The following is a 27,460-nucleotide window of genomic DNA, read 5'->3' on the forward strand; positions in this document are numbered from 1 at the left end:
GGAAAGAAGGAAGGAAGAAACTGAAAAATATTATGCTTTGTATTTGTATGATCTGTATTTAGTTGTTATCAGTTCTTTCTTTGTAGGTGGTTAGCATTTTTGGGATTGTCTTGGATCACTGCATTGCTGAGAAAAGCTAAGTCATTCACAGTTTATCATCATACAATATTGCTGTTACAGTGTACAATGTTCTGGTTCTTCTCATTTTACTTTGTATCAACTCATGTAAGTCTTTCCAGGTTTTTCTGAAATCATCCTGTTTGTCATTTCATATAGCACAATGATATTCCATTAGATCATATACTACAACATGTTAAGTCATTTCCCAAATGATGGGCCTCCCCTCAATTTCCAATTCTTCGCCACCACAAAAAGAGCTACTATAAATATTTTTGTAAAAATGTGTTACCCCTCCTCTCCTTTTTTTAAAATTGCTTTGGGTTACTGACCTAGTAGTAGTATTGCTGGGTATACACAGCTTTATAGCCCTTTGGGCATAGTTTCAAATTAGTCTCCAGAATGGTTGGATTAGTTCACAACTCCACAAACAATGCACAAAATACATTTAAAAATTGGAGTTCTAATAAGCTCCTAGATTGGTAGGGACAACAAAATTCTAATTTTCCAGCAGTTTTTGTTAAATAATGAGTTTTTGTCCCAAAAGCTTTGGTTTTATAAAACACTAAATTACTGTGATGATTTACTACAATGTATTGTGTACCTAATCTATTCCACTGATCCACCACTCTATTTCTTAGCCAGTATCAGATTGTTTTGATGATTACTGCTTTATAATACAGTTTAAGTTCTGGTATGGCCTAGCCACCATCCTTCACATTCTTTTTTCATTTATTCCCTTGATATTCTTGATCTTTTGTTCTTCCAGATTAATTTTGTTATGATTTTTTTCTAGCTCTAGAAACTGATTTTAGATAGTTTTATTGGTATGACATTGAATAAGTATATTACTTTAGGTAGAATTGTCATTTTTATTATATGGACCTGGCCTACCCATGAGCAATCAATACTTTCCCAAAGGTTTAAATCTGACTTTATTTGTGTGAAAAAGTGTTTTGTAATTATGTTCATGTAGTTCCTAGGTTTATCTTTGCAGGTAGATTCCCAAGTATTTTATATTGTCTACAGTTATTTTAAAAGGAATTTCTCTTTCAACTCTTGCTGTTGGACTTTGTTGGTAATATATAGAAGAGCTGGTGATTTATGTGGGTTTATTTTATATACTGCAACTTTGCTAAAGTTGTTATTTTTTTTTGGCAATTGGGGTTAAGTGACTTACCCCGGGTCACACAGCTTGTAAGTGTCAAGTGTTTGGTCTGAGGACAGATTTGAGCTCAGGTCCTCCTGACTTCAGGGCCGGTGTTCTGTCCACTGCCCCTAAAGTTGTTAATTATTTCAACTAGTTTTTTTTTTGTTGGTTCTGTAGGATTCTTTAAGTATGCCATCATATCATCTGCAAAGAATAATAGTTTTGTCTCCTCGTTGCCTGTTCTAATTACTTCAATTTCTTTTTCTTCCTTTCATTTGTCAAGGGAGTTCCCTTTCAGAAGGGATTTAAGGAGTTTTAGGGTCTCCCTTGGCATATTTGGTCAACCAGAGAAAACACTGGCCATCAATTTAATGATTGCTAGTTAAGCCTAAGTAATAAATTGATTATTAATTACCCAGAAACTCTATCTCTCAGAGTTTTTATTAGTCTCAAGAGACAGTCATGTGATTTCTCTTGGTTTTGTTATTGACATGGTCATTATGCTGATAGTTTTCCTAATATTGAAGTAGCCTACATTCCTTGTAATAAATCCCACCTGGTCACAGTGTATGATCCTTGTGATATATTGCTGTAATCTTGATAGGATTTAATTTTAAAATTTTGCATCAATACTCATCAGGGAAATTGGTCTATAGTTTTCTTTCTCTGTTTTTGCTCTTCCTGGCTTAGGTATCAGTACCATATTTGTGCTGTAAAAGGAATTTGGTAGAACTCTGTCCGTTTTCCAAATAGATTGTATAGTTTTGGGATTAATTGTTCCTTAAATATTTAATAAAATTCACTTGTGAATCCATCTAACTCTGTGGATTTTTCTTAGGGAGTACATTGATGGCTTGTTCAATTTTTTTCTAAGACAGGGTTATTTAAGTATTCTATTTCCTCTTCTGTTAGTCTGGTCAATTTATATTTTGCTAAATATTCATCCATTTTGTTTAAATTGTTAAATGTATTGGCATGTAATTGGACAAAATAGCTCTTAATAATTGTTTTAATTTTTTCGTCTTTGGTTTCACCTCTTTCATTTTTGATATTGGTAATTTAGTTTTCTTTCTTTTTTTAAATCAAATTAGCCAATGGTTTATTTTATTGTTTTTTTTTCATAACTTCTAGTTCTATTTGTTAGTTCAATGGTTTTCTTACTTTCAGTTTTATTCATCTCTCCTTTGATTTTTCAGGATTTCCAATTTGGTGTTTAATTGGGGATTTTAATTTGTTCTTTTTCTAGTTTCCTTTTTTAGTTGCATGCCTAATTCATTGATCTGCTCTTTCTCTATTTTATTAATGTAAGCATTTAGAAATATAAAATTTCCCAAGTATTGCTTTGAGTGTATCCCACAAATTTTGATATGTTGTATCATTGTTGTAATTTTCTTTAATGGAATTATTGATTGTTTCTATGATTTGTTCTTTGACCTATTTATTCTTTAGGATAAGATTATTTAGTTTCTAATTAATTTTTAATCTATCTTTCTACTACCTTTTATTGAATTGTGATATTTATTGCATTATGAACCAAAAAGGATCAATTTAATATTTCTTCTTTTCTGCATTTGGTTATGAAGTTTTTTCCCCTAATTATTAGGGCCTAATACATGGTCAATTTTTTTGTTGGTTACATGTACCACTGAGAAAAATGGTCTATTGTTTTCTATTCCATTTAATTTTCTCCAGAAATCTATCGTATCTAACTTTTCTAAAATTTGGTTGGTATCTTTAACTTCTTTCTTGTTTATTTTGTGTTTATGTTTACTAGTTCTGAGAAGGGAAAGTTGAGGTCCTCCACTAGTATAGATTCGCTGTCTATTTCCTCTTATAACTCATATAACTTCTCCTTTAAAAATTTGCATGCTAAGCCATTTGGTGCAAATATGTTTAGGATTGATATTACTTCATTGTCTATGGTACCTTTTAGCAATATAGTTTCCTTCCTTATCTCTTTTAATTAGATCTACTTTTAAAAAAAATTTTCCTTTGTCTGAGATCATGATTGCTACCCTTTCTTTTCTTCCTTTTTTTTTTTACTTCAGCTGAAGTATAATAGATTCTTCTACAGCACTTTGCCTTTACTCTGAGTGTGTCTTTGTGCTTCGAATGTGTTTCTTGTAAATGTCATATTGCAGGATTTGAGTTTTTAATTCAATTTGCTGCTTCCATTTATGGGTGAGTTCATACTATTCACATTTACAGTTATGATAACTATGTGTTTCCTTCCATCCTATTCTTCCCTTATTTATTCTTCTCTCTTTCTTACCTTTCACCCTGTCCCTCCTCACAAGTATTTTACTTTTCCCCACTGCCTCTCCCAATGTACCCACCTTCTATCAGTCTTATAACCCTTCTCTTATACTCATACCTCTTTAACTTCCTTATAGGATAAGATAGATTTCTATAGCCAACTGAATGTATATGTTTTTCCTCTTTGAGCCAATTCTGATGAGAGTAAGCATTGCCTGCCATCTCCTGCCCTCCCCTTCCCCTTTACTGTAATAGCTCTTTCATGCCTCTTTTATGTGAGATGATTTACTCCATTCTACCCTTCCCTTCCTTCCTTTCCCAGTGCAATCTTCTTTTTACCACTTAATTTTGTTTTTTGGAGATATCATCCTATCGTAATCAATTCATACTCACACCCTCTGTCTGTATATACGCTCCTTCTAATTGACCCAATAGAGATAAAGTTCTTAGGAGTTACATATACCATCTTGCCATGGGGTGTGACCTGTGGCTGCTGCTTGAACTGTGTTCCCTTCCCACCCCAGTGACACAGATCTTTCCCTACAAACTGTCCTGGGCTGATAAACTGCTTCCCTGCCCCTAAATTGGTTCTGAAATATTTTTCAGAGTTGTTTGAACGGGAATTTGGGAGGGCTTCAGGGAGTTTCTGCCTCAAATCACCATCTTGGCACAAGAAGAACCCCATAATCAGATACTAATATATCTATGTAGCTATAGCTGCCTGTCCAACTTTCTCATTAAAACTTATAGCATGAAAAGTACCCGGAAGGCAAGTTAATTGAATCCCCTCATTATGTTTGTGGAATTTTGAGATATATATGTATATAAGTGTGTGTATGTAAATAATATATATTTATGTGTGTATATATATCATATATAGTTATATATGCGTACACATATGTATAGTTATAGTTTTATATACACATATAGTTACATATAGTTATGATTTTATATACATATATAGTTATATATACATATATATAGTTATAATGTCTAGAAGAATAAGAAATGAAATGAGGTACAAAGTCTTTACCTGAGGGTTTTATGCTCCTCTTTAAAACTCTATTTGCTCATCTATAAAATGGGGATAACAATTGCTAAGGTGGATCTTGACATGATGGATAGAAAACTTGTCTCAAAGCCAGGTTCAAGTTTTGGATTAAAATTTTGACTCTGAAATATGTTAGCTGAGTGAATCTGTACAAATCCTTTAGTCTCTCAGTGTTCTAGGTAACTCTCTAAGATTAGTTACAGAAGAGATGATGACCTGGATTGGTAGAGAAAGTTTCCTCATTCAGCAGTTTCTACCAATGAAATCACAGGTCCCATCCCTATTATTTATAATATCTGTAGTACCTACTTTACAATATTGCTTTTTACAGCAGGTTTTCAAAAAGTTCAGTGGGCAAGGCTTGATGATCATGTTCATTTTGTGATCCAAGTTAAAGGGTGCATGCAATGTCTGATGTTTGTGATCCCGGTCTGGTTTTAGAGTTCTAGATGCTAATGTTGTATTTGGAATTATTAGCCAAGTTGGGGAAATGAATGAGTAAAGGCCTTTGCCTACTACTGGTAGACTTCACACCTGATTTTTGGAGAGAAATGGGAAAAGTGCAGCAAACCATCATTATGTACAGGTTAGGCTTTTGCAGATATCAGAGTCCAGAGGCTCATCAGTACAGCTGAATCAGGAGACTCCCAATGGGATTGTCAGCTTGTCATCAGAATGCCACCTCCCTACAGAGCAGGGATAGGAAAGACTTGTTGTGAGAATAGCATCTGATAATCATTTTGCTAACCCTTTCAGCACTGTGACTCCTGACCTCTGAATATAACCTTCCAGCCTAAATCCTCTGCATAAATTCACAATATCCCACTCCTGGCCTCAACCACTTTAATTTGGTATTCCCAAGAAATTGATTCTTGCTCTTGTCTCCAATAGCAAATGCTTTATGCATAGTTCTGAGCCTCAGTTTACTCATATGTAACATGGGGATAATATAATAATAGCTAACATTTATACAGTGTTTACTATGTGTCAGGAACTGTGTTAAGTATTTTACAATTATCTCATTAGCTCCTTACAACAACCCTGTGAGGTAGGTGTTATTATTATCCCCATTTTACAGATGAGGAAACTGAAGCAAACAGAGGTTAAATGACTTCCCCAGGGTCACACAGCTAATAAGTATTGGACTGATTTGAAACACACACACACATACATGTACACATATACATTTATACATACATACATACATACATACATACACACAGATTATTTTAAGACCTACTAGCCCATAGTCTATTTCATTGATACCCTCATCTACTCTAGGAAGATATACAGCACACCAAATTCATGCACACCATTCTCCAGGGATGAGTAATTCTTCTAGCAACAGCAATGTACTTTATTAGATCAGAAGTCCCCATACTATTTCCTGAACCTAGTGGAGAGAACCAATAATGTATATGCCTCAAATTTCACAGACGCATTTCACCACTACTATCTCAACAAGCCACGTCTCTAACGGTTAAAGAAGGTATTATAGGGAGAAGAATGCCCTCTAAGCCCATAACCCAACCAGCCTGGATGAATCTAAAGGTCACATTTTATATTCACTAGGTTGTGATCACTCCTAACATATCAGCTTAATAGAGAAGGGCAGCAAACATTTGCCTCTGGGATAAAAAGATGTATGTTTAAGGAAGTGGATTATGTCAGACTCTCATTTCATGGACACTTCTAGCAGCAGATCCCTGAATAGGGTTCCCTGGCTTGAACCCTCTGCTGTAATTCCTGTTTTCCCAATCCTCTCTTTAGCCCTTTCATTTGACATTTCTGAAAATATTTCATCCAGATCTCATTCATCTTCTGGTTAATGCTTACCCATAGGTCCCTGCCCTCTTTCTGTAGGATGAGTTTTCCATTCCTATACAGAAGTAATGAACTAATCACTGACACATGTCTATTCACATGAATATCCCAAAAATAGTTAATATTTGTATGGCAGTGAATGATAAATGAATAGGCAAATTTAAAGAAGGAAATAATCACTAGTACCACACTGATGATGGTTATGGTAGCAGTGCAAATAGTTTAAGCTGGAAGACTAAATTTAGTCAGAGAAACTAGGTTGAATCCTGGATGTGCTATTTACTAATCATAAATTAAATTGTGTCATACTACATCCTGACAAAGTATTCTCTTGACAGATAGAAGGTGTAACCTCCTTTGGGCTAGGTAAAGAGAGCTACATATTACAACATAACAGGAAACTTCTATATCTTTCCCACCAGTCTTTTCTCCTATGCATAACATAATAGAACCACTTGGCTGTTATTTACAGAGATGGGTGCTGTAACACTCCCTGTTTTTGTACCTGGCCAAGATTTGTTGGTTTGGTTCTTGTTAAGGAAGCCTGACCTCTAATTTTGGGTACCAGCATCCTCATTCTCAGATTCATTGACTCATTATATCCTTACCACAATGTCTCAAGACAATGTTTCTTTTTTGATTCAACTCTGGGACAGGGAATAGAAAAAGAGGTATTCAATTCACAAGAAGAATTAGATATGGAATAGGTCATTTAATCTTACAGGGAAATGGATGCTGACCATAAAGGAGTTTACAATGCACAACACAAGATGATTTAAACAGGACTCAGTAACTTAACTTAAAACTACTGGTACAATTACTAGGAAGGCTAATATTTAAGCCTCTTCAGGACATAAAACAATTTACTTTCATTCATCCCTTGCACATCCAAATACTCTTCTAATGAAATCCTGATGGCAAAATAGCCAAACTGGGCCAGTCCTTTATTTTAAGTGGCCATTTTCACTGGTGCTGATGTTTTCCTTACATTAGCTACTAATGTTTCAGTGGATACCATCATTACCATCATTTAGCTCTGAAAACCAGTGAGATCTCCAGAGAGTCTAAACTCAAAAGGTCCTTGAGACACATTCCTCTCGGGGTACTTGTTCATTTAAGATCAGAAGGGAATAAACACAAAAAGACAAAGACTACCAAGAACCCCAGGGCAAGCCCACCGGCTTGGGGAATGGCAATGGGGTTGCCATGATAGCAGGATATGGAGAGATTGTCCTCCCCACTTGCTAGAATACAGAGTTATTACATGTAGATAGAAAATGGAAGCCAAGAAAGCTGGAAGCTCTCACTTCTTTTAAAAGGTACCTTGAATCATTAATTCTTCTGATTCATTGGCCAAGTAGGGGACACTTTATCTTCTTCCTTTGAAGCTCAACCCAAATTTCAATGTGTTTACCAAGAATGATGGCTGAGTATACAACATGGGAGAGAAATCCACCTGCTATGTGTACATTTCACTTATTTAACAAGACTATTTCTGGTTTTGTGTCATTAGAACACAATTTATTTTGTCATATATTGTTAAGGAATAAAATATTTCCCTGTTATCTATGGTAGAAACCATTGGGTGCTTATATCTAATTTCCTTAGATTTGCTGCTTTCAAATGTGTTCTCAGACACTTACTTCCTAGCTGTGTGACTCTGGGCATGTCACTTAACCCTGTTTGCCTAATTTCCTCATCTGTAAAATAAGCTGGAGATGGAAATGGCAAACCATTCCAATATTTGTGCCAAGAAAACCCCAAATGGGAGCACAAAAAGTCAGACCTAATTGAACCACTGTACAACAGCAACAACAACAACAACAACAACAACAACAACCACAAAGCAGTTATAAAAGGGATCTCAGAGGTCACCTAATCCATTACCTTTATTTTACAGTGAAGGAAACAAAAGCACAGAACGGTAAGAGCAACTTGCCCAATATTAAACAGGTAAAAGGTGGGATTTGAATTCAGGTCCTTGACTCCCAGAATACTTGACAGAGTTTTCTTTGAGACTGTTTATGCAGACAGTCCTAGCAGTTTAAGCTAGCAGAAAACACCCCACTCCTCCCCCCAAAATGTATTCATTTTGCTAATGGAAATACCAATATAAGCTTCTTTTCTTTTCCACTCCTTAATGTCACATCAATATCTTCACATTTCTACTTCCTTCTAGTGCAAGCCTGCACAACATATGGCCAATGGGCTGCTTGTAGCCTGCAAAAAATGTAGGGGATGTAAAAGAAAGTAAAGATACAACAAGTGCCCCACTTAACTCACCTTCCCCTAGTCACTATTGTACCCATGATGTAACTTGGTGGGTGGACTGCCACTGTACACTCTCTCCTGTCTGTCACGTGACCCATGGCAGCCAACCATTGTCAGTCTGTCTCTAGTCTGAGATGAGCAAGAGTCATATCTTTTTGCTATGTTTTCAGTCTTTACTAAATGTAAATGGTAAGAAAATCTGAAAAACGCATTAAAACTTGGACCACTTAGCAAAGTATATTGGTTTAACATTAATGTGATTTCATGATAAATAACAATCTTAAGTAACAAGTGTAATTAATATTAATAGGAATTTCCCTTTTTTACACGGTTTATTTGCAAAATAGTTTAATCATTAGTTATACCTTTCCTTGGAAAGTGAGCCACTAAAATCTATCTGTGGCCTGAAGAAGTTTGGCCTGTTGTAATTTTGGCCTCTACCTGATGCTAAGTTGTGCAGGTCTGTTCTAGTGCTTGCTTGCAACTCCCACCAAGCTGAACTGACACCCTTCTCACATTGCCCGTAAGGTCCTAGCCAGGGAAAACATCCTATATGATTCTGGGTGAAAATTCAGCAAATATATTTTCAGAGCACTTCACAATGACTTCTAAGTCCATGTATCATGCCTCTGACAAGTAATTCAATGGTATTTCCTTTTTTTTTTTTTGAGAGAGAGAACTAGCTGGGGTTTTAAACAATTTGCCTCCTAACCAATCAGAAGAACTAAAGTTCTGCCTATAAAGCCTCCAGGTTAGTTAATGAGTAGCAAACATCTACTTTCAGGCTTTTAGATACTTGGGCCACACACCATCTGGTACACTGCTAACCTCCAGAGGTCACTTGCTGTAAGTGATGCTTACCTTTTAATGACAGTGACAGAATTTATTCACAGCTGGCCGCACTGATGATGACACAACTGAAGGTTGCTTCTCTGCCATTTAAGGAACAACAGAATGCCAACTCCCTCAAAAAAAAAAACCCTCAAGGTGGCACAGAACCTAAAATTCATTCATTTCTAGAGATTCATTCATTTCTAGAGATTCATTCATTGTCCTAGACAAGCTGCTCGTTAAAATGTAATTGCATGTAATTGAGTCACCCACACTTTAAGGTCGATGTCTCTAACAGAGGCTCTGCTACTGAGAAATGAAGTAACTAGGCTTTAGGGTGTGGTCTAGAGAGGCCCAGAGGAGGGAGAAGGTGGGGGGGGGAGGCCTAAAATAAGGTGAAGATAATAATAATAATTTTGCTTACCTGTGACCAAAGGAGGCATATAATCCCCAGAAGGGGCTTGTACTGACAGTATAGAACTTTCACTTGGTCAGTTGAAGGATATTTTTTAGAAGGCCATGCACCCTGAGCATTCTCCATCTGGTGAGAATGTGTTGTTTGGCAGGCAGTCTCCTACATACTAGACAGGAACCCATGACTTTCAGGCAACATCTCCATTGCTTGGTGTCAACAGTACTATTATTTTATTATAAGGCCTGTCTGGTTATGACCTCCATCTAGAATGCCTTTATCAGGGAAATCCTTGATTATTGTCAGGCAAGTATTAGTTTTAGGCTTTGGGATTACTTTCCTCCTTAATGAATAAGCATTTATCATTCGGTCATTTCAGTCATGTCTGACTCTTTGTGACCCCATTTGGGCAAAGATAGTGGAGTGATTTGCCATTTCCTTCTCCAGCTCATTTTACAGATGAGAAAACTGAGGGAAACAAGGTTAAGTGACTTGCCCAAGGTTGCACAGCTAATAGGTGTCTAAGGCCAGATTTAAACTCACAAAGAAGAGTCTTCCTGACACCAGGCTCAGCACTCTATCAACTAAGTCACCTAGTTATCCAAATAAACATTTAAGCAACTGCTATATTCCAAGCACTGTGCTGAACCAGAAAGATATAAAGACAAAAGCAAAACAGACCTTGTCCTCAGGCAGCTTATGTTTTAACAAAATTACATTTGAGCATCCCCTAATTAGGGATTTTTTAATATTCTATGGACCTTTGCTCAGTAAGGATGAAAGAAACTCCTCCCCAATGAACAAAGAAGAAGATTCCTTCTATCTCAGCCCTATCCCCCATCCCTAAGTCTCTTCCCCGTAGACAGGTAACCAATGTAGACAGGAGCATATATAGGGTTAGGTAACAACTTGGAATGGAGTGCTAGACCTGGACTCTGACATTTATTAGCTGAGTGACCTCAGATAAGTCATTTAAATTATTTGGTCCTTTTTCTACATCTGTGAATGAAAGAGGGTATTAGATGCCCTCCAATGTGCCTTCCCAGATCCAAATCTGTGGAATGAAGTCCTGTGATTTGCTTCAACTAAGGGGATGAAGAAATAGTTACAATTGGTATAAAATGAAAATATGGAATAACTTCTTTCCTACTAGCCCTTCTGCCTGATTTGTGTTTCATAAATTATTTTTTCTAATTGAATTCCTACTAAGCTTTTGACTAACAAAACCTTCCCAGAAGGAACTCTTGAAAACTAAAAATCCTTCAAGAATTAGAGGGATTAAGCTATGATGATGAAATTAAAGTGGGGAGGGGGGAGAGATATTTTTAGGCAGAGAGTTCTGCCACAATGTCTAACAAGTATCTCAGAAATAAGATAGTTAATCACTCATTTGCTTTCGTCTATTCAAGCTGCTTCCATTGAAGGCAACCCTGGGCAAAATTTCCAATTAATATATAGTATTCATCTTTCCTAACATCACATCACTTCTGACATAGATACCCTGGGTCTCAGATTTCATCACTCTTTTTTCCTTCTAAAAAGTACCTAATAGATTCATTCACACCAAGGAGTAAATGACTGATAATGTTTAATGATTATTATTTACATTTCTATATGAGAAATTTTCATTTTAATAAAGAAAAATGCTTAAATCCAAGTATATACAAAACACTACATGGTGTGCAGTACTATTTCTATGTTGGTTGGTTTTGCAGAACTTTTTTTCTTCTTTTTTGATATTCTCTATATTTGATCTTTCTCAATATTTCAATATTCTCTTAAGGACAGCTCACTGGAAGGGACTAGGAAGAAATGCAAAATATAGGGTAATATAAAAACAAAAGGTTTCAGTAAAATTCATTTTAAATAGTCCTATACTGAAAGGTGTGTATACTAGCATCTAGGATATTAGAGAAAGGCCTCATGTAGAAAGGAGCACTTAAACTATATTTTAAAGGAAAGTAGGGAGTCCAACAGATGAAAGTGAGATTTGAAAGAATTTCAGGCATAGGAGTCAGCCAATTCATAGACACAGAGATGGGAGATGGAGTATCACCAGTGAACAGTAAGGACATCATCATAGCGGGAACATGGAGTGCATGGAAGGGGGTAAGACAAGAAAGTTAGAAATAGGAGAACCTGTAGAAAGCAGTCAGCGTCCAAATCCTCATATCTTGCTTCCTTTTTGTGTGTGTATTTGTACAGTTTATCTTTTTAACCCAAAGATAGAACTTTATATTTAATCCCTTCTGAATCGAATTTTATCTAATTTGGCACCATCCTATAATATGACCCATTTCAGCCTATCTAAATCCTTTTGTGGCCATTATCTGAAACCTCAATAAGCATGCTCTCTGTGCTTCAGCCCAGTCATGGATAGCAGTTTTAAATGTAGCAAAGAACAAGGGTGTAGAGCAGCACATCAGAGACCTCTTGGCAGGTTTGCTTCAATCCATTCATCACCACCCCCAGGATCTGGTCTTTCAACTAGTTCTGAATCTACTTACCTATATTATCTACTTCTGTCCACCATAGAAATTAATAATAATAATATGTCACTTACTTTGTGCCAGGCACTGTGTTAAGCACTTAAAAATACATAATCTCATTTGACCATGCCAACAAATGTGGGAGGTAAGTTCTATTTGTATTCCCATTTTGAAGTTAAGGAAATTAAATCAAACAGAGGTTTAGTGACTTGCCCAAGGTCTCACAAACAGTTAATGGCTGTATTTGAATTCAGGTCTTTCTGACTCTAGGACCAGTATTTTATTCACTTTATCACCTAGTTGCCTCCTAAAATACAAATCATACCAAACAAAAAAAAAAAGAAAATCTTTTTCAAGTTGTATACCAAAATCTAGTTATAATATATATAGTATTCCCCTTATTTACCAGTCAAGTAACCCTGTAAAGGGGCACAGTAGTTAGAGCACTAGGCTTGGAATCAGGAAGTCTTATCTTCCTGAGTTCAAATCTGGCCTCAGACATTTACTAGCTATGTGTCAAGTTACTTGACCTTGTTTTCCTCACTTTCCTCATCAGTAAAATGAGCTGAAGAAGGAAATGGCAAACAACTCCAGTGCCTTTGCCAAGTAAACCCCAAATGGGGTCACAAAGAGTCATACACAACTGAACAACAATAAACCCTGTAAAAAAAATGATCCAAGGTTACTCTTTCATAATGTATTATTTTTAAAAATTATATCAATGCCTTTACATAACATTCATTCCTAAATATATTCTCTACCCTGAGAACTTCTCCTTGTAACAAAGATGAAAAACAAAAGTTTATCCAAGATCAACCCTGTCCAGCAGCATATTCAATATTCCACACCCACACCATATCTGGACAGCTCCAGCTGCCCAGTGGAACTTCAGTCTACTCCCCCCCCAACACTTCTCTACTCCCCCCCATCCCTGCACTTTCCAATTTTTGCTCTTCTATATGTATTACTTTTCCTACTAGTATATAAGCTTATTTATAGCAAAGGTTGTATAGTTTGCTTGTATTTGTATAGCCAGCATTTAGCACAATTTCTGACACACAGTAAGCACTTAATAAATATGCTTTCATTCATTCATTCATTCAGTCAGTCAAGTCAGTCCCTCAATCCTTCTCAGTCTTCCCTTTCTCTTCAACAAAAAAGTAGAAAGCATTATTTTTTCACTATTTTTCTGGAACCAAGCTTAGCAATTTTAACCATACAACATTCAGTTTGATTTTGTTTTCTGTCCATTTACATTATGGTGGAGATCATCTTGTTTATCTTCATCTGGTCTTGTTTAATCTTCATTGGTATATATGTGTCTTCCCATGTTTCTATGAATTCCTCATTTTTTTTTCTGGCAAGATAATATTCTCTAAAAATAACCTGCCACAATTTATTTTAGCCATTCCCCAATGTAAGATGTATTCTTTTGTTGTGTTATGTTTTGTTTTTATAATATATTCATTTCCAAATATATTCCTCCTCCCACCCATAGAACCATATAAAACATTATGGGAATTTTACCCAAAAAATGGTGTTAGACTCACTAGCCCATAATTTGAAGAATCTACCTGCTTCCTCATTTTGGAAATTGAGACCTTTGGCCTTCTCCAGTCTCATGGCAATGCTCTCGCTCACCAGGATTCCTCAGGGATCACCAACACCAAGTCACCAATCACATCTACAAGTTCTCTCAGGACTATCACATGTAGTTTGATAGAACTAGATAGCTTGAACTCACTGAGGGTAGCTGAGTAATTTTTTATATCCTCAATTGTCTTGGGATCTCAGATCCTTAATAACCCATTTACCTGCTATTCTTCTTAATTGAACAATCCTTTTGATATAGAACACAGACGCAAAATAGAACCAAAGTAGGTGTCATCACTTTTCAGAAAATTATAGTGATAGCTTTACTCTATTTTTTTTTGTTCCCACATTTAATGACTCAGCAGAAGTGACAGAAAATTGTCACTTGATAAAGATTGTTACATTTTAAAACTCATTAACCTTTTCAGCAGAAGAACTTATTCACTGTATCTCATCAATAATGTCAATATATCTTACAATTTCACCAAAAGGGCAGGGACGATCAAGTCTTTTTGATGTTTTTATACATCACAGAACAATCTACTCCCTTAAGTCAAGTGATACAAGATCCTTCTTTAAGTATTTCCCACATGCAGTAAAATAAAGTTTATATTTGTTGGGCGTGGAGTTTTGCTGCATGATAAATTATTACAACCCAAGTTTCTAAAATTATTGCCATTATTCTTCATTAGTTTTGGTAGTTTTAATAATCTTTTGGGTCATTTTTTTTTGCATTAATTGGAGAAAAAGATACAAGGTACTACAAACCTACTCCATGAGTCTGAGGTTTTAAACTGAGCAGCATTTTCAATGTTTTTGCAAATGTATGGCATCTTCACCTTTGAACTAATTAATGCTTTTCTTTTTTTTTGTTTTTTTACATTATTTTTCCCCAATTACATGTCAAGACAATTTTTAGCATTCATTTTCCAAGATTTTGAATTCCAGATTTTTTTCCCTACCTCCCCCCCCCACTTTTCCTAAAATGTGGGCAATTTCATGCAGGTTATACAGAGCTATCATGTAAAATATATTAGTCACAGTTGTGAAAGAAACAGATTAAAAAAAGGGGGAAAACACAAAAAATTAAATAAGTGAAAAAAGTATGTTTTATTCTGCATCGAGAGTCCATCAGTTCTTCATTGGATGTGGATAGCATTTTCCTTCATGAGTCCTTTGTACTCATCTTAGATCACTGTGTTGCCAAGATGAGCCCAGTTATTCAGTTGATCATAATACAATTTTGCTGATGTAGTATACAATGTTTTCCTGGTTGTACACGTTTCACTTTACACCAGTTCAGATGAGTCTCCAGGTTTTTCTGAAACCTGACTGTTCATCATTTCTTATTATACAATGATATTCCATTACTTTCATATACCTCAGCTGATTCAGCCATTCCCCATTTGATGGATATTCCCTCAATTTCCAATATTTTGCAACCACAAATAGGGCTGCTATAAATATTTTTGTACACGTAGGTACCTTTCCCTTTTTTATGGTCTCTTTGGGATACAGATCTAGAAGTGGTATTGCTGGATCAAAGGGTATGCACAGTTTGGTGGCCCTTTGGGCATAGTTCCAAATTGCTCTCCAGAATGGTTGGATCAGTTCACAACTCCACCAACAGTACATTAATGCCCCAATTTTCCACATCCTCTCCAATGTTGATCATTTTCTTTTTGTGTCATATTAGCCAATCTGATAGATTTGAGGTGATTTAGAGCATTTTTTTCATATGCCCATAGATAACTTTGATTTCTTCACCTGAAAACTGCCTGTTCATTCCCTTTGATCTTTATCAATTGGGGAATGGTTTGTATTCTTATAAACTTGACTTATCTCTCTCTATGTATTTGAGGTACTTGCTGTAAAGATTGTTTCCTAGCTTTCTGCTTTCCTTCTAATCTTGGTTTCTTTGTTTTTATTTGTGCAAAAGCTTTTTAATTTAATAAAATCAAAATTATCTATTTTATCTTCTGTTATGTTCTCTATCTTTTGTTTGGTCATGAACCTGTAACTCACTTACCTTCTCCTTTAAGAATTTAGATGTTATACCACTTGGTGCATATATGTTTAGTATTGATATTACTTCATTCTCTATGGTACCTTTTAGCAAGATGCAGTTCCCTTCCTTATCTCTTTTAATTAGCTCTATTTTTGCTTTTGCTTGTCTGAGATCAGGACTGCTACCCCTGCTTTGTTTTTTACCTTAGCTGAAGCATAATAGATTTTACTCCAGCCCCTTACTCTCTGCCTTCTCTTTCACTCTGCTGTCTGTTTTATTCTCTGTGTCTCTCTGCTTCAATTGTGTTTCTCATAAGCAACATATTGTAGGATTATGGTTTTTCATCCACTCTGCTATCTGCTTTTATGGGAGAGTTCATCCCATTCACATTCAGAGTTATGATTACTAACTGTGTATTTCCCTCCATCTTATTTTCCTTCTGTTTGTCTTCTCTCTTCTTTCACGAATCTTTCCTTCCTTAACAGTGTTTTGCTTCTGTCTGCCACCTTCCCCAGTCTGCGCTCTCTTCTTCTAATCCCTCTACCCTTTACTTATTCTCCTCCCCTCCTACTTTCCTGTTGGGTAAGATAGATTTCTATATTCAACTGATTCGGTATATTATTTCCTCTTTGAGCCAATACTGATGACAATAAGGGTCAAGTGATGCCTATCACCCACCTCCTGTCTTCCCCTCTACTGTAATAGGTTTTTTGCATCTCTTTATGTGAAATATAATTTACCCCATTCTACCTCTCCCTTCCTTCTGCATCCAGTGTACTCCTCTTTCTCATACCTTAATTATTTTTTCATGTCGTTCCCTCAAACTCACCTTCTACCTATACCCTCTTTTAGCTGTACTATTAGTGATACATTTTTTTTTTTGGTGAGGCAGTTAGGGTTAAGTGACTTGCCCAGATTCATACAACTAGTGAGTGTTATGCGTCTGAGGTCAGATTTGAACTCAGGTCCTTCTGACTCCAGGACTGGTCCTGTATCCACTGCGCCACTTAGCTGCCCATAGTGGTACAATTTTTAAGAATTACAAGTATCATCTTATCATGTAGAGATGTAAACAGTTCAGCTCCATAAACCCCTTATGTTTTCTTTTCCTTTTTTAGGCTTCCCTTGAGTCTTGATATTGGAGATCAGATTTTTGCTTTAATTCTGGTCTTCTCCTTATGAAAGCTTGAAATCCTTCTATTTCCTTGAATGATCATTTTTCCCTTGAAGTATTACACTTAATTTTGCTGAGTAGGTGATTCTTGGTTGTAGTCTTAGCTCCTTTGCCTTCAGGAGTATCATTTTCCGTGACCTCCAATTTTCTAATGTTGTAGCTGCTAAATCCTCTGTAATACCAACTGTGGGTCACTGATGTTTGAATTGTTTTTTGTCTGGCCACTTGCAATATGTTTTCCTCGACATCATGCTTCTATAATTTGGCTATCATGTTCCTTGGAGTTTTTGTTTTGGGATCTCTTTCTTGAGGTGATTGATGGATTCTTTCAATGCCTATTTTACCCTCTGGTTCCAGGATATGAGGGCAGTTTTCCTTGATAGTTTCTTGAAAGATGCTGTCCAAATGCTTCATTTTTAGGTAGTCTGATGATTCTGACATTGCCTCTCCTGGATCTATTTTTCCAGGTCAGCTTGATTTTCCAATGAGGTATTTTATGTTTTTCTTCTATTTTTCCTCCTTTTGAATTTGTTGGATTGATTCTTGATGCCTCATAGTCATTAGCTTCCACTTGCCCATTTCTAACTTTTGAGGCGTTATTTTCCTCAGCTTTTGCACTTCCTTTTCCATTTGGCCAACTGCACTTTTTAAGGAGTTATTTTCTTCAGTGGATTTTTGTATCTCCTTTTCCATTTGACCAATTCTACTTTTTAAGCTGTTATGTTCTTTTTCCAAGCTGTTAGCTCTTTTTTCATAATTCTCTTGTATGATTCTCATTTCTTTTTCCATTTTTTCTACTTCTCTTATATGTTTTTAAGCTCCTTTTGGAGCTCTTCCATGAGTTCTTTCTGGGCTTGAGACCACTTCCCATTTTGCTTTGGGGTTTTGCCCATAGATGTTTTGATACTGTTGTCCTCTTCTGAGTTTGTGTCTTAATCTTCCCTGTCACCGTACTAATTTTCTGTGGTCAGATTCTTTTGTTTGTTTGTTTGTTTTGTTCATTTTTGCTCATCATTTTTGGCCTTTCCTCTTTCTTTTAAATTAAAGCTCTGCTCCAGGGGTGGAAGGGGCCCTGTCTTAGGCTTCTTGTGCCAAGGGCTGCAGGCCAGCTGTTTACCTGGTGCTGCATTGGTGTTTTCCTGAGGCCCATGGGGGAACCTTGTATCTGGTGCTGTGCTGAGAGGGTACAGGCAGAGTGGTTGGTGTTACTGGAGGCAATAGGGGTCTGGCAGCTTACCTGGTGCTGAGTTGGGCTTCTAGTGCTGGTGTCTGGCATGTTCTAAGCCCGGTGGGGTGTTTGTGTGTTTCCCCAGGTCTACACTGAAGCACTTGGTGGTTCTTGAAGCTGGAGTCTACCCATTCCCCTGGCTATGCTGAGGCATGTGGGAGGTCCTAGTGTTGGTATTTGCCTGCTCCCTGGGGCTCAGGATCTCCTACTGGTTTGCTGAGGTGAGGATACCAGGGCAGTTTTCCTTGATAATTTCTTGAAAGATCCTGTCAGAGTGCTCCATTTGATTCTGGTTTTTAGGTAGTCCAGTGATTCTGACATTGTCTCTCCTGGATCTATTTTTCTGCTGCTGGTTTGCTGGGATGCTTCCTGTCTTGGACTGCATTTCTCCCATACCTGAGTGAGACAGACCTTTCTTGCTGACCTTCCAAGTGTCTTGGGCTAAAAGATTGCTTCACCCTGTCTTTTTGCTGGTTCTTCTATTCCTAGATTTGTTGGGGGGGGCACTATTTTATAGTTGTTTGGAGGTGAATATGGTAGAGCTATGGTGATTTACTGCTTACTCTGCCTTCTTGGCTCCTGGAAGTCCTTGATTAGTGTTTTTCAAAAGATGTCTTACAAATTGCCGGGCTAATCAAGGAAAATCAAGCTTTGGTTGATGTATATTTTAATTAATTATATTGCTACCATTTTAAGAGAAACATCTTTAGATGCTGTTGGAGGAAGTTAATCAAGGAAACTTAAGATATGTTATTATATGTCTGTTCTTAAATGTGAAATTATTTGATCTATCTGTTTAATGCATCTGCAGATCCTTCTGAGATTAGGGTCAGGAGTAAGGGGCAATTACTGGGTTGTGACTATTTAATCATAAAGTTTAAAAGCATAAGACCTCTCATAAATGCTTTCCAAGGGATCCACCCAATTTGCTAGGGGTTTGCTTCTAAATATCTTGACATTTTTTCAATGTCCATGGTATACATGGACTGTCCATCACTTATTGTTTGCTCTTGCTATGTGACCATCATATTTTTTTTCTTCCAGAAATGGGTTTTTGTTGATCTTTGCTACATATCCTCTAATGTTTTTCTTGACATGTTATAATACACTATGTGCCTATCCATTGTCCTTTGCATCACCTATAAACTATGATATTTCATAAATCCTAGTTATACAGAATTACCAAAGAACGCCATTCTTCAAAAGATGTATTCTTATTTCCAGGAGAAGCTTAGATTTTTTTAAAAGGCTATAGCATTTCTCAAAGAAATCCATTCCACTGTTCTCTTCTTGTTCAGGTCTAGATTCAACTAATTCTCCATTTACAATGCTTGTCTAGAATATAGTGGATGCATTCATGGTTTCTCATCCCATTTCATACCTCAGGCTAGACAGTAGACATTCTTCATCTATTTTTTTTTCCTATATGGAGAGTCAGATCAAACTCTTGAGTGATTAGAAACAATAAGTGGTGGGGTTTTTTTTAAAGATTTACAAAAACATTTAATCTATTTTTTCCCTACTTAGCATGTTGCTCAGGACATAGTTCCTGTTCTTTGTGCATTGTCACATCTAGAAAATTTTCTCTTCTCTAGAAAAATGAGCCTGCTCAATGAAAGTTGTATCAAAGCTGAAGGTCCTCACATCAAATCAATTTAATTTCTCTATTTCTCAAGATGTTCTCTGGGAATCAAGGCATGCAAAGTATAGCTTTTGTATTATCAATTATAGTCCAATTCAAGGTGACATTTTGGAGGAGGAGAGGGTGAAAGTCTTCTAGGTTGGATAACTATAACAATTTAAGATTATCTGATTAGCATTTTTTTTTCCTTTCTTCCTGGGAAATTGTGTTGGAAATGTGACTCAGAAAAAAAATTATTCAAGTCCAGCAAATTAATCTCTTCAATTATTCATGCCACTAAGGCTTTGTCTTTCATCACTCTAATAGTGTTTTCAAAATGGAAGTTTTAAAGAGCAGGAAAACAAAATCTTTGTAGAGAAAACTATTCAAAGGATTGACTAGATATAACAACCCTATGAATAGGTGCTATTATTATTCTAATCTTACAGATGAGAAAATTGAAGCTACATGTGGGGTTAAGAAACTTAGCCAGGGTAACACAACTAGTATTTGAGGCAGGATTTGAACTAAGGTCTGTGAGTCATCTCAGGCTCAGAGTCTAATTACTCAAAAGGGAAAAAAAAAGAAATTAGTAAAACAGATAAAAAATGCTTCTATCTAGTCTGAATACTGTAGTAAAAATATTCTGAACAGGTAGAAATCCAGAATATACCTCTTTACTATAATTTCCCAAATTGCACATTCAATGCATTAATTAAACAAGCGCAGAGAAGCTAAGTACCTATAAGTGATGGTATTCACTCAATAAACTCTTAAAAGTTAGGGAAGACAATATCCCTGCATATCAACAGTACAAAATAAAATTCCTAGCTAAACTAGAAGTCAAGTCTATTCACTTTAGGCAATACATTCTTCAGAAAAAACACCTGATAGGCATATTCAAAAGGTTACTCTGTGAAAATAACTTCTCTAAGTAATTTCTCTGAGGGACTGGAACTCTTTCTCTTTTTGGTATATGTAGATTATCTTATTGTTGTTAAATGCATATTATTTAATTATAAACCTCTAGTGATAGGAGTTTGGAGAATCATACCCTAGAGCATTGGAAGCCAGATGTCATAAACACCAGAGAAGGTGGATGTAGCTGATAAGTCAGTCTTGAGTTTACATTCAAACCAAACGCTGGACAGTCAGTCTGACCACAACCAAGTTTTGAGCAGGATGACAAACAGGAAAATCAAGGTATATGGAGTGGTCAAGTGTGTGTCGGGGTCTGAAGAATATTTCCGGTGCTCCTTTTACATTGTTTCTAATGACATTTTCAACCTTAAAGAAACTAGAGGTACACTGTGCTGGCAAACTAACCATAAAAAATGAGCATAGGAGGGAAGATCGTGAAAGAATATATTGAATGCATTTCTGGGTTTCAAAATAATAGGATACTAATTCATCTGCTAGAAATAATGATCATAGCTGGTATTTATATGGAACTTTAAAGTTTGCCAAAAGATGGACATGTTGTCTTATTTTATTCTCATAACAAACTTGTGAAGTAGGTGTTATTATCCTCATTTTACAGATGAGAAAACTGAGGCTGGTAGGTTAAGTACCCTGTCCGGGGTCACATATCTAGTGAGACAAGATTTGAACTAAGGTCTCTCCAGATTCTTGAGCCCAATACTTCAAAAAAAAAAAAAAAGAAAGATAAAGCATTATATGGATAACTACAGAATGTAAGTTGATAATTACCCAAGGAAGAAATTCCAAACTCAATGTGTTCAAAACAGTCTGTTAGTGTCCAAAAGAACATATTATCTTTCCTTTCCAACTGATGTTTCTTCATAATTTCCTATTTCTGTCATGGGCACAGTCTTAACATGGACCAGTCTCCTACAAAGAAATTTGGAACTCACAAGGCAGTAGTGCAAGCCGGCTTTATTGAGGGGAGAATATTCAGCAAGTGAAAGGCAGGCAAGGAGAATGATTGAAACCTTTAGAAACCAGGTGGAATTTGGCACCCAACTCGGCCACTGGCCCAGAGGAAATGAGACATCTTCCAAACCAGCAAAGTCTGGTGATTTTTTTTCAATAGTTTTTATGTGGATCTGGAGAGACCAGGTATTAGGGCAGGGAATCTAAGAGCTCTAGGGAATTATGTTGATTCATGTGAGCAGGAGGCAGGGTAGAGAGCTGGGAAGGAAAGCTTCCTGGGGAATGAGAGGCTAGTTGATATTCTGTCTCCCCACAAAGCAGGAAAAGAGGTTTTGGGCTATTATGGCTGGTCTTGCTCTTATAGGATATACTCAGCTTTCTTATTAGGGATTTTTGAGCTTCTCTGAGACTCCTTCATTCAGCCAGTAGGGGAGTTTTCAGCTATGTTGTCTGACACCTTGAACAAGGACAAAAATTATATCAAAGTCAGCTACCACACAGATGGTAAATTATTTAACTTGGTTATAAGTTACAAGGTTACAAGCCAAGACTAAAGTAGAGGGAGAGTTGGTGCAGGCCTTTTTAATTGCAAATTATTGTGCACTCAATATTGCCTCTGAGGTTGAGATGCAATTGGTTCCATTCTCTGACTCTTGTTCTAATTTTGGCCTAACAATTAGCACCAAGAAAATAGAGGTTATCAACCAGCCAGCACCATACCATCCATACATGAAACCATGAGTTACAGCCAGTGGAGAAATTTTGAATGCTATGGATAAGTTCACTTACTTTCCAGGGATGTATACATGGTGATGAGGTTTGACACACTCATTGCTAGAACTAGCTCTGTGTTTGGGAGGCTCCAGAAGAAAGTGTGGGAGAGAAGAGGTATTACACTGCTTACCAAACTGAAGGTCAACAGAACCATTGTGCTGACCTCAATCTTGTATGTCTATGAAATCTGGACAGTCTACCAGTGCCATGCCAGGAAACTTAATTGCTCCCATTTGACTCGTTTTGGGAAGATTCTGAAGATCACCAGGTAAGATAAGTTATTGAACATTGAGGTCCTTTCTCTAGTTGAACTGCCACTTATCCAAACTCTGTTGCAGAGAGTGCAACTCCAGTGGGCTGGCCGTGTTGTCCAAATGCTAAAAGTACATTTGCCTAAAAGACTGTTTTGCAGAGAACTCACACAAGGCAAGCACCTACAAGGAGGTCAGAAGAAATGATACAAGGACACTCTCAAGGTCTCTCTGAAGAACTTTGGAATCAATTGTGAGACATGGGAGACACTGGCACAGGACTGCCTGGCCAAAGAAGGTGCTGTGCTCTATGAACAGAGCAGAATTTCAGCAGCTCAAAAGAAGCATGAGATGTGCTAATTTAGAAACATCTCCACTCCAGATGTTCACATTTGTGCCATATGTGTGGTAGAGCCTTCCAAGCTCATGGTTGGTCTGATCAGCCAGAGTAGGACACACTGTACCTTGACTCCAATATAGCAATGTCATTTTGGTTCTCTTTGAGAATAAAGGACAACAGCCAATACCAAAGAAAGGCTATTGTATTTCTTGCAGGCACCAACCAACTAGGTTTGTGAGCTTGGAGTCATACTCAACATCCTGCTCTTACTCATCCCACCTCCTCATAGCCTGTGGGTTGCCAAATGTTGACATCTAGTGGTTGATAACACCTGTCTACTTCTTGGGCAGCTAGGTGGCACAGTGAATAGAGTGCTGGGCCTAGAGTCAGAAAGACTCATTTTCCTGAGTTCAAAGCCAGCCTGAGACATTTACTAGCTGTGTGATCCTGGTCAACTCACTTCTTTTTCTGTAAAATGGGCTGGAGAAGAAAAGGGCAAACCACTCCAGTATCTTTGCCAAGAAAATCCCAAATAAGGTCATGAAAAGTCAGACATGACTGAACCACAAAGGGAGAAACACAGAGTATTAGAATTAGCTGTGTGAACCTGGGTAAGTCACTGTATCTTTCTGATCCTCAGTTCCCAAATCTGTAAAATGTATCAATGAAGTTGTTGTGAGGATCAAAAGAGTTCATGCATTTGCAAGTCTAAAAACTACATAGATTTGAGCTTTTTTTTTCCCCAGCAAAAAGAATTGTGAGGGCAAAGACACAGAGGTAGATATTAACTTCTCTTACAAGAAATAACTTTGTTCTTAAATAGATTAAAGTATCAACCTCTACTCCCATCCCAACCAAAATAAATTATCTTTATTTAATTCTTAAAATGTCAGTCATACACTTGCCCTAAGTAACATTTTATCTCTATATTCCTATCCCAATTTACATACTTTTTCCTCCTTGGACTCTTTAAGGGCAGTCAAGTCCATGAACCTTATATAGCACCTTTGTATAATAATCAGACCTCTGAGGCAAGACCTTGTACACTAGTATAGTACTTTACTTTTTGAGGTTGAAGTAAGCATTACTTTGCTATTAGCAGAGTACTTTTAAATACTTTGAGGTTTTCCCTTAAACCATTATCTCTTTATTTCTCTTAAACCATTATCACATTTCTTATTAGTTTTACTACCTTTCTAATACATTAAAATTCATACTATCATAGTTGGAAAACATTGAAGTATCTGCTTATCAGGTTACCTTCAAAGTGGGATTTAACCATTTTGTTCTATCCTTTTTGTTGCCTAATGTTTCTGAGTTAGGGACACAGGCTTAACTTCCTTCCTCTAAAAAGATATAACAAATATTCCAAAAGAAAGCAGGTACTAAGTTTAGCATGGTTTTAAAAGGCACTGCGCCAGCCCTCTTCTCTTGTCTTAGATATCTTGTCTCCACTTATCTGAGAGGTAAAACAATGTCTAGTAATAGCATCAGACCAAAAATTCCCCCACCTTGCGGCCACTTGGCATACCTACGGATGCTTTGCCTGTTTTGGCACCCTGTGCTCCGAAACTAAAGTTGCCTGGGAGAGGTATATCTTTGCCCTAGAGGATTCTCCCACGTTGTGGAGTGAAGAAGGGGAATCAGAGTTTACCCTCCAAGGAACTGAGAGAACTGGAAGGAATTTTGTGTGGCATGAAATAAATGTGGAGAAAATGAGTGTGGAGAAGACGGCCAGACAAAAGGCAAGGCAGCACTTTCTGTCCGGGAAGACCAGCTGTTAAGGTTCCAGTAACTCGGGCAGATTTTTAGGGGAAGGGATAAGACGGCGCAGACAAATGGACATTCTCTGCATTAGCAGACTCATACCCAGTGCCGTTCTTACCTAAGTTCCCGCCACACCTCAATTGTCAAGTATACTATTACCGAAGCAAAATTAGGCCACCAACCACCAAGGAACTTAGCTGGGTGTCGTCCTCAAAACCTGGTGTGTCCTTTCCAGATAAAGCAGAATAATTTCTTCTGCGTACGTCCCTGTCCTGCTTCCCGGTTAGAGTACATGGTAAGAAGAGAGAGGTGGTGAGGCAGATTGTTGGAGTTTTGAGCCCATTCTGTAGGGGGTTAGTCAACTCTACAATTTTTTCGATTTCTTCTGTTTGCACTCTAGGAGCTGGTGCGTTGAGGGGTGGTGATTTCTGTGCGCAAAGATTCTCCTATCTCCCCTCCTTTCCCTGGGTGGAGGGGAAGGGAAAGCTACTGCCTTTTTGAGTGTCTCGAGGGAGGAGAGAAAGAGAAAGCAGTTTCGGAGCCCACAGAAAGAGGAACAAAGGAATGAACTGGTGCTACTAGGAGACATGATCCTCCCTCTTCGTCCCTTCACTCCCACCCCTCCACGCACTCAGCCTTCCCTTTTCAGTCTTTTCGGGTGCACCAGCAGATACACGTATGGCAAATATTCAGCGAAACACGTGTGAGTGTACACACACAGACACACACACACACACCTGGCACCTGGTGCGCGTGCACATGTCTACCTTCTGTATGTAAACACACATTTCTAGTTGCCCGTGTGTTAATGTTAATATTTATCTCTTGCGCCTTTGTGCGCGCTCTCTCTCGATCTCACACACACTCACACACACACACACACACACACACACACACACACACACACACACTTAGTAAGAGGCGTCGCTTAGAAAGCCGAAAGCTTGAGAGCAAAAGCCAAGTCTGGGCTGTGCGCTTTCAGAAGTGGGGTACGAGGGGAGGAGGGGCGCGCTAGTATGCTGAGTGCGCTGGGCTTTGTCCTGTAACCTTCTTTAGCTTTCCAGGAGCCTGGCTGCTATTAGGTGGCACCAGAGGAAAGGACCAGGCTGGGAAGGTCCGAGGTGGGAGGTGGGGGAAGGGCGGAGGAGTGCAGAGAGAGAACAAGGGCATAAGCGTTAGCTTCGGGAGGGGCAGGCGCCCCGGCGAGCAGAACTGGGAAGCCTGCGGCTCCTAGCCGGAGTGGTGACTGCGAACCTAAGTAGTGGAGCTGGTACCCGGGAGCCCGCCTCTTTTTCGCAAGGTCTCGGGTAGTCCGCTAGTCCCTCTCGCAGCCCCGCGCCGGCGCCGACGTAGTAGCTGCTGCTGCTGTTGAGCTTCCCAGAACAATGAGGCCGGTAGCGCGGGAGGCGCGGAGCTAAGCGCAGCTCCCCTCCCCGCCTCCCTCGGCACACTCCCTCCCTTCATTTCCAGAGCGAGCACTGACTAGCGCCGACGGCCGGAGCACCTAGCAGTGGCAGCGGCGGCGGCGGCGGCGGCCAAGGCAGCAGTCCAGGAGAAGGGAGAACCGCGAAGGGGGAAGAACTAGCCGCAGCAGCAGCAGCCGGAGCAGGAACGGCGGCCACCTCGCAGGCTGCAGCCCCGGCAGCCTCAGCATGTCTGCCCCACGGCAGCCACCGCGAATCTCGCTTTCGCCCAGACAAACACCCTCCCTGCATCAAAGGCGGCCCCAGAAGCAGCCAAACCAAAAGCGGCAGCTCCCCAGCTCCCCCGATCTTTAACGCCCCGAGGGAGCCTTGCTCCTGCTCCCGCTCCCGCTGCGGGTCCTGCTCTTAGGTAATCCTTGAGCCTAACCTGATGACCCAGCACCCAACCCTACTCTCCAGGTTAGCATCGGGTTTACTGAAGTGAGACAAGCGAAGCATTGCAGGCAGGGTTTGGGGCAGCGGGATGGAAGGGCTGGTTCTATCAGCTGGGGAAGAGTCGAATCTACCTAACCATATGTGTGCTCGCCAGTTTGCATCCAGCTCCTGACATTGCATGGATAGTATACCTATCTAGACATTCTCCTGTACAGCGTGACTCGAGTGTGTGTGTGTGTGTGTGTGTGTGTGTGTGTGTGTGTGTGTGTGTGTGTGTCCGTCCTTGTGTGCGCGCGCCCGTGAAACTGCTTGGGAATAAAAATGTGGCACACTCCTCTCTCCAGCCTTCCTCAGCCGGAGCGCTGAGGTATCCAGAGTATTTTGAAGAGGCGTTTGAGAGAGGGTTGGTTAAGAGGGGAAAGTGGCAGGGGCGCGGAGGCGGGCGATGTCTTTCTTCTTGGTACAAGAGTGCCGGTGTGCGGTGAGGACACAGCGCTGAGCTACAGAGAGAGAAAGAGAGCCTTGTATGTTCCGAATTCTTAGAATGAGTG

The 27,460-nt window shown here is 38.5% G+C and overlaps 1 protein-coding gene across 6 annotated transcripts in view; it reads left to right on the forward strand.

Annotated features, from left to right (window-relative positions):
- The window catches only part of ST6GAL2 (ST6 beta-galactoside alpha-2,6-sialyltransferase 2), a 203,149-nt gene that overhangs the window by 66,319 nt on the left and 109,370 nt on the right, over positions 1-27,460 (forward strand). For 2 of the 6 annotated variants that reach the window (XM_078147363.1, XM_078147364.1), the window contains exon 3: positions 18,490-18,625. The exons of 1 other annotated variant lie outside the window; for it this stretch is intronic. Coding sequence is in view for 1 of the 5 variants with exons in the window: in XM_020987930.2 (XP_020843589.1) it covers positions 26,905-26,933 (29 nt within the window). In the remaining 4 variants the exon portion in view is untranslated. Of the gene's footprint in view, positions 1-18,489; positions 18,626-26,800; positions 26,934-27,359; positions 27,434-27,460 lie in introns of those variants that run through there. 3 more of the 6 variants (XM_020987932.2, XM_020987930.2, XM_020987937.2) reach the window with 3 other exon arrangements.

The sequence above is a fragment of the Phascolarctos cinereus genome, unplaced genomic scaffold (genome assembly GCF_003287225.1).
Source record: "Phascolarctos cinereus isolate Bilbo 61053 unplaced genomic scaffold, phaCin_HiC Scaffold_7;HRSCAF=346, whole genome shotgun sequence".
In the NCBI taxonomy this organism is placed as follows: Eukaryota; Metazoa; Chordata; class Mammalia; order Diprotodontia; family Phascolarctidae; genus Phascolarctos; species Phascolarctos cinereus.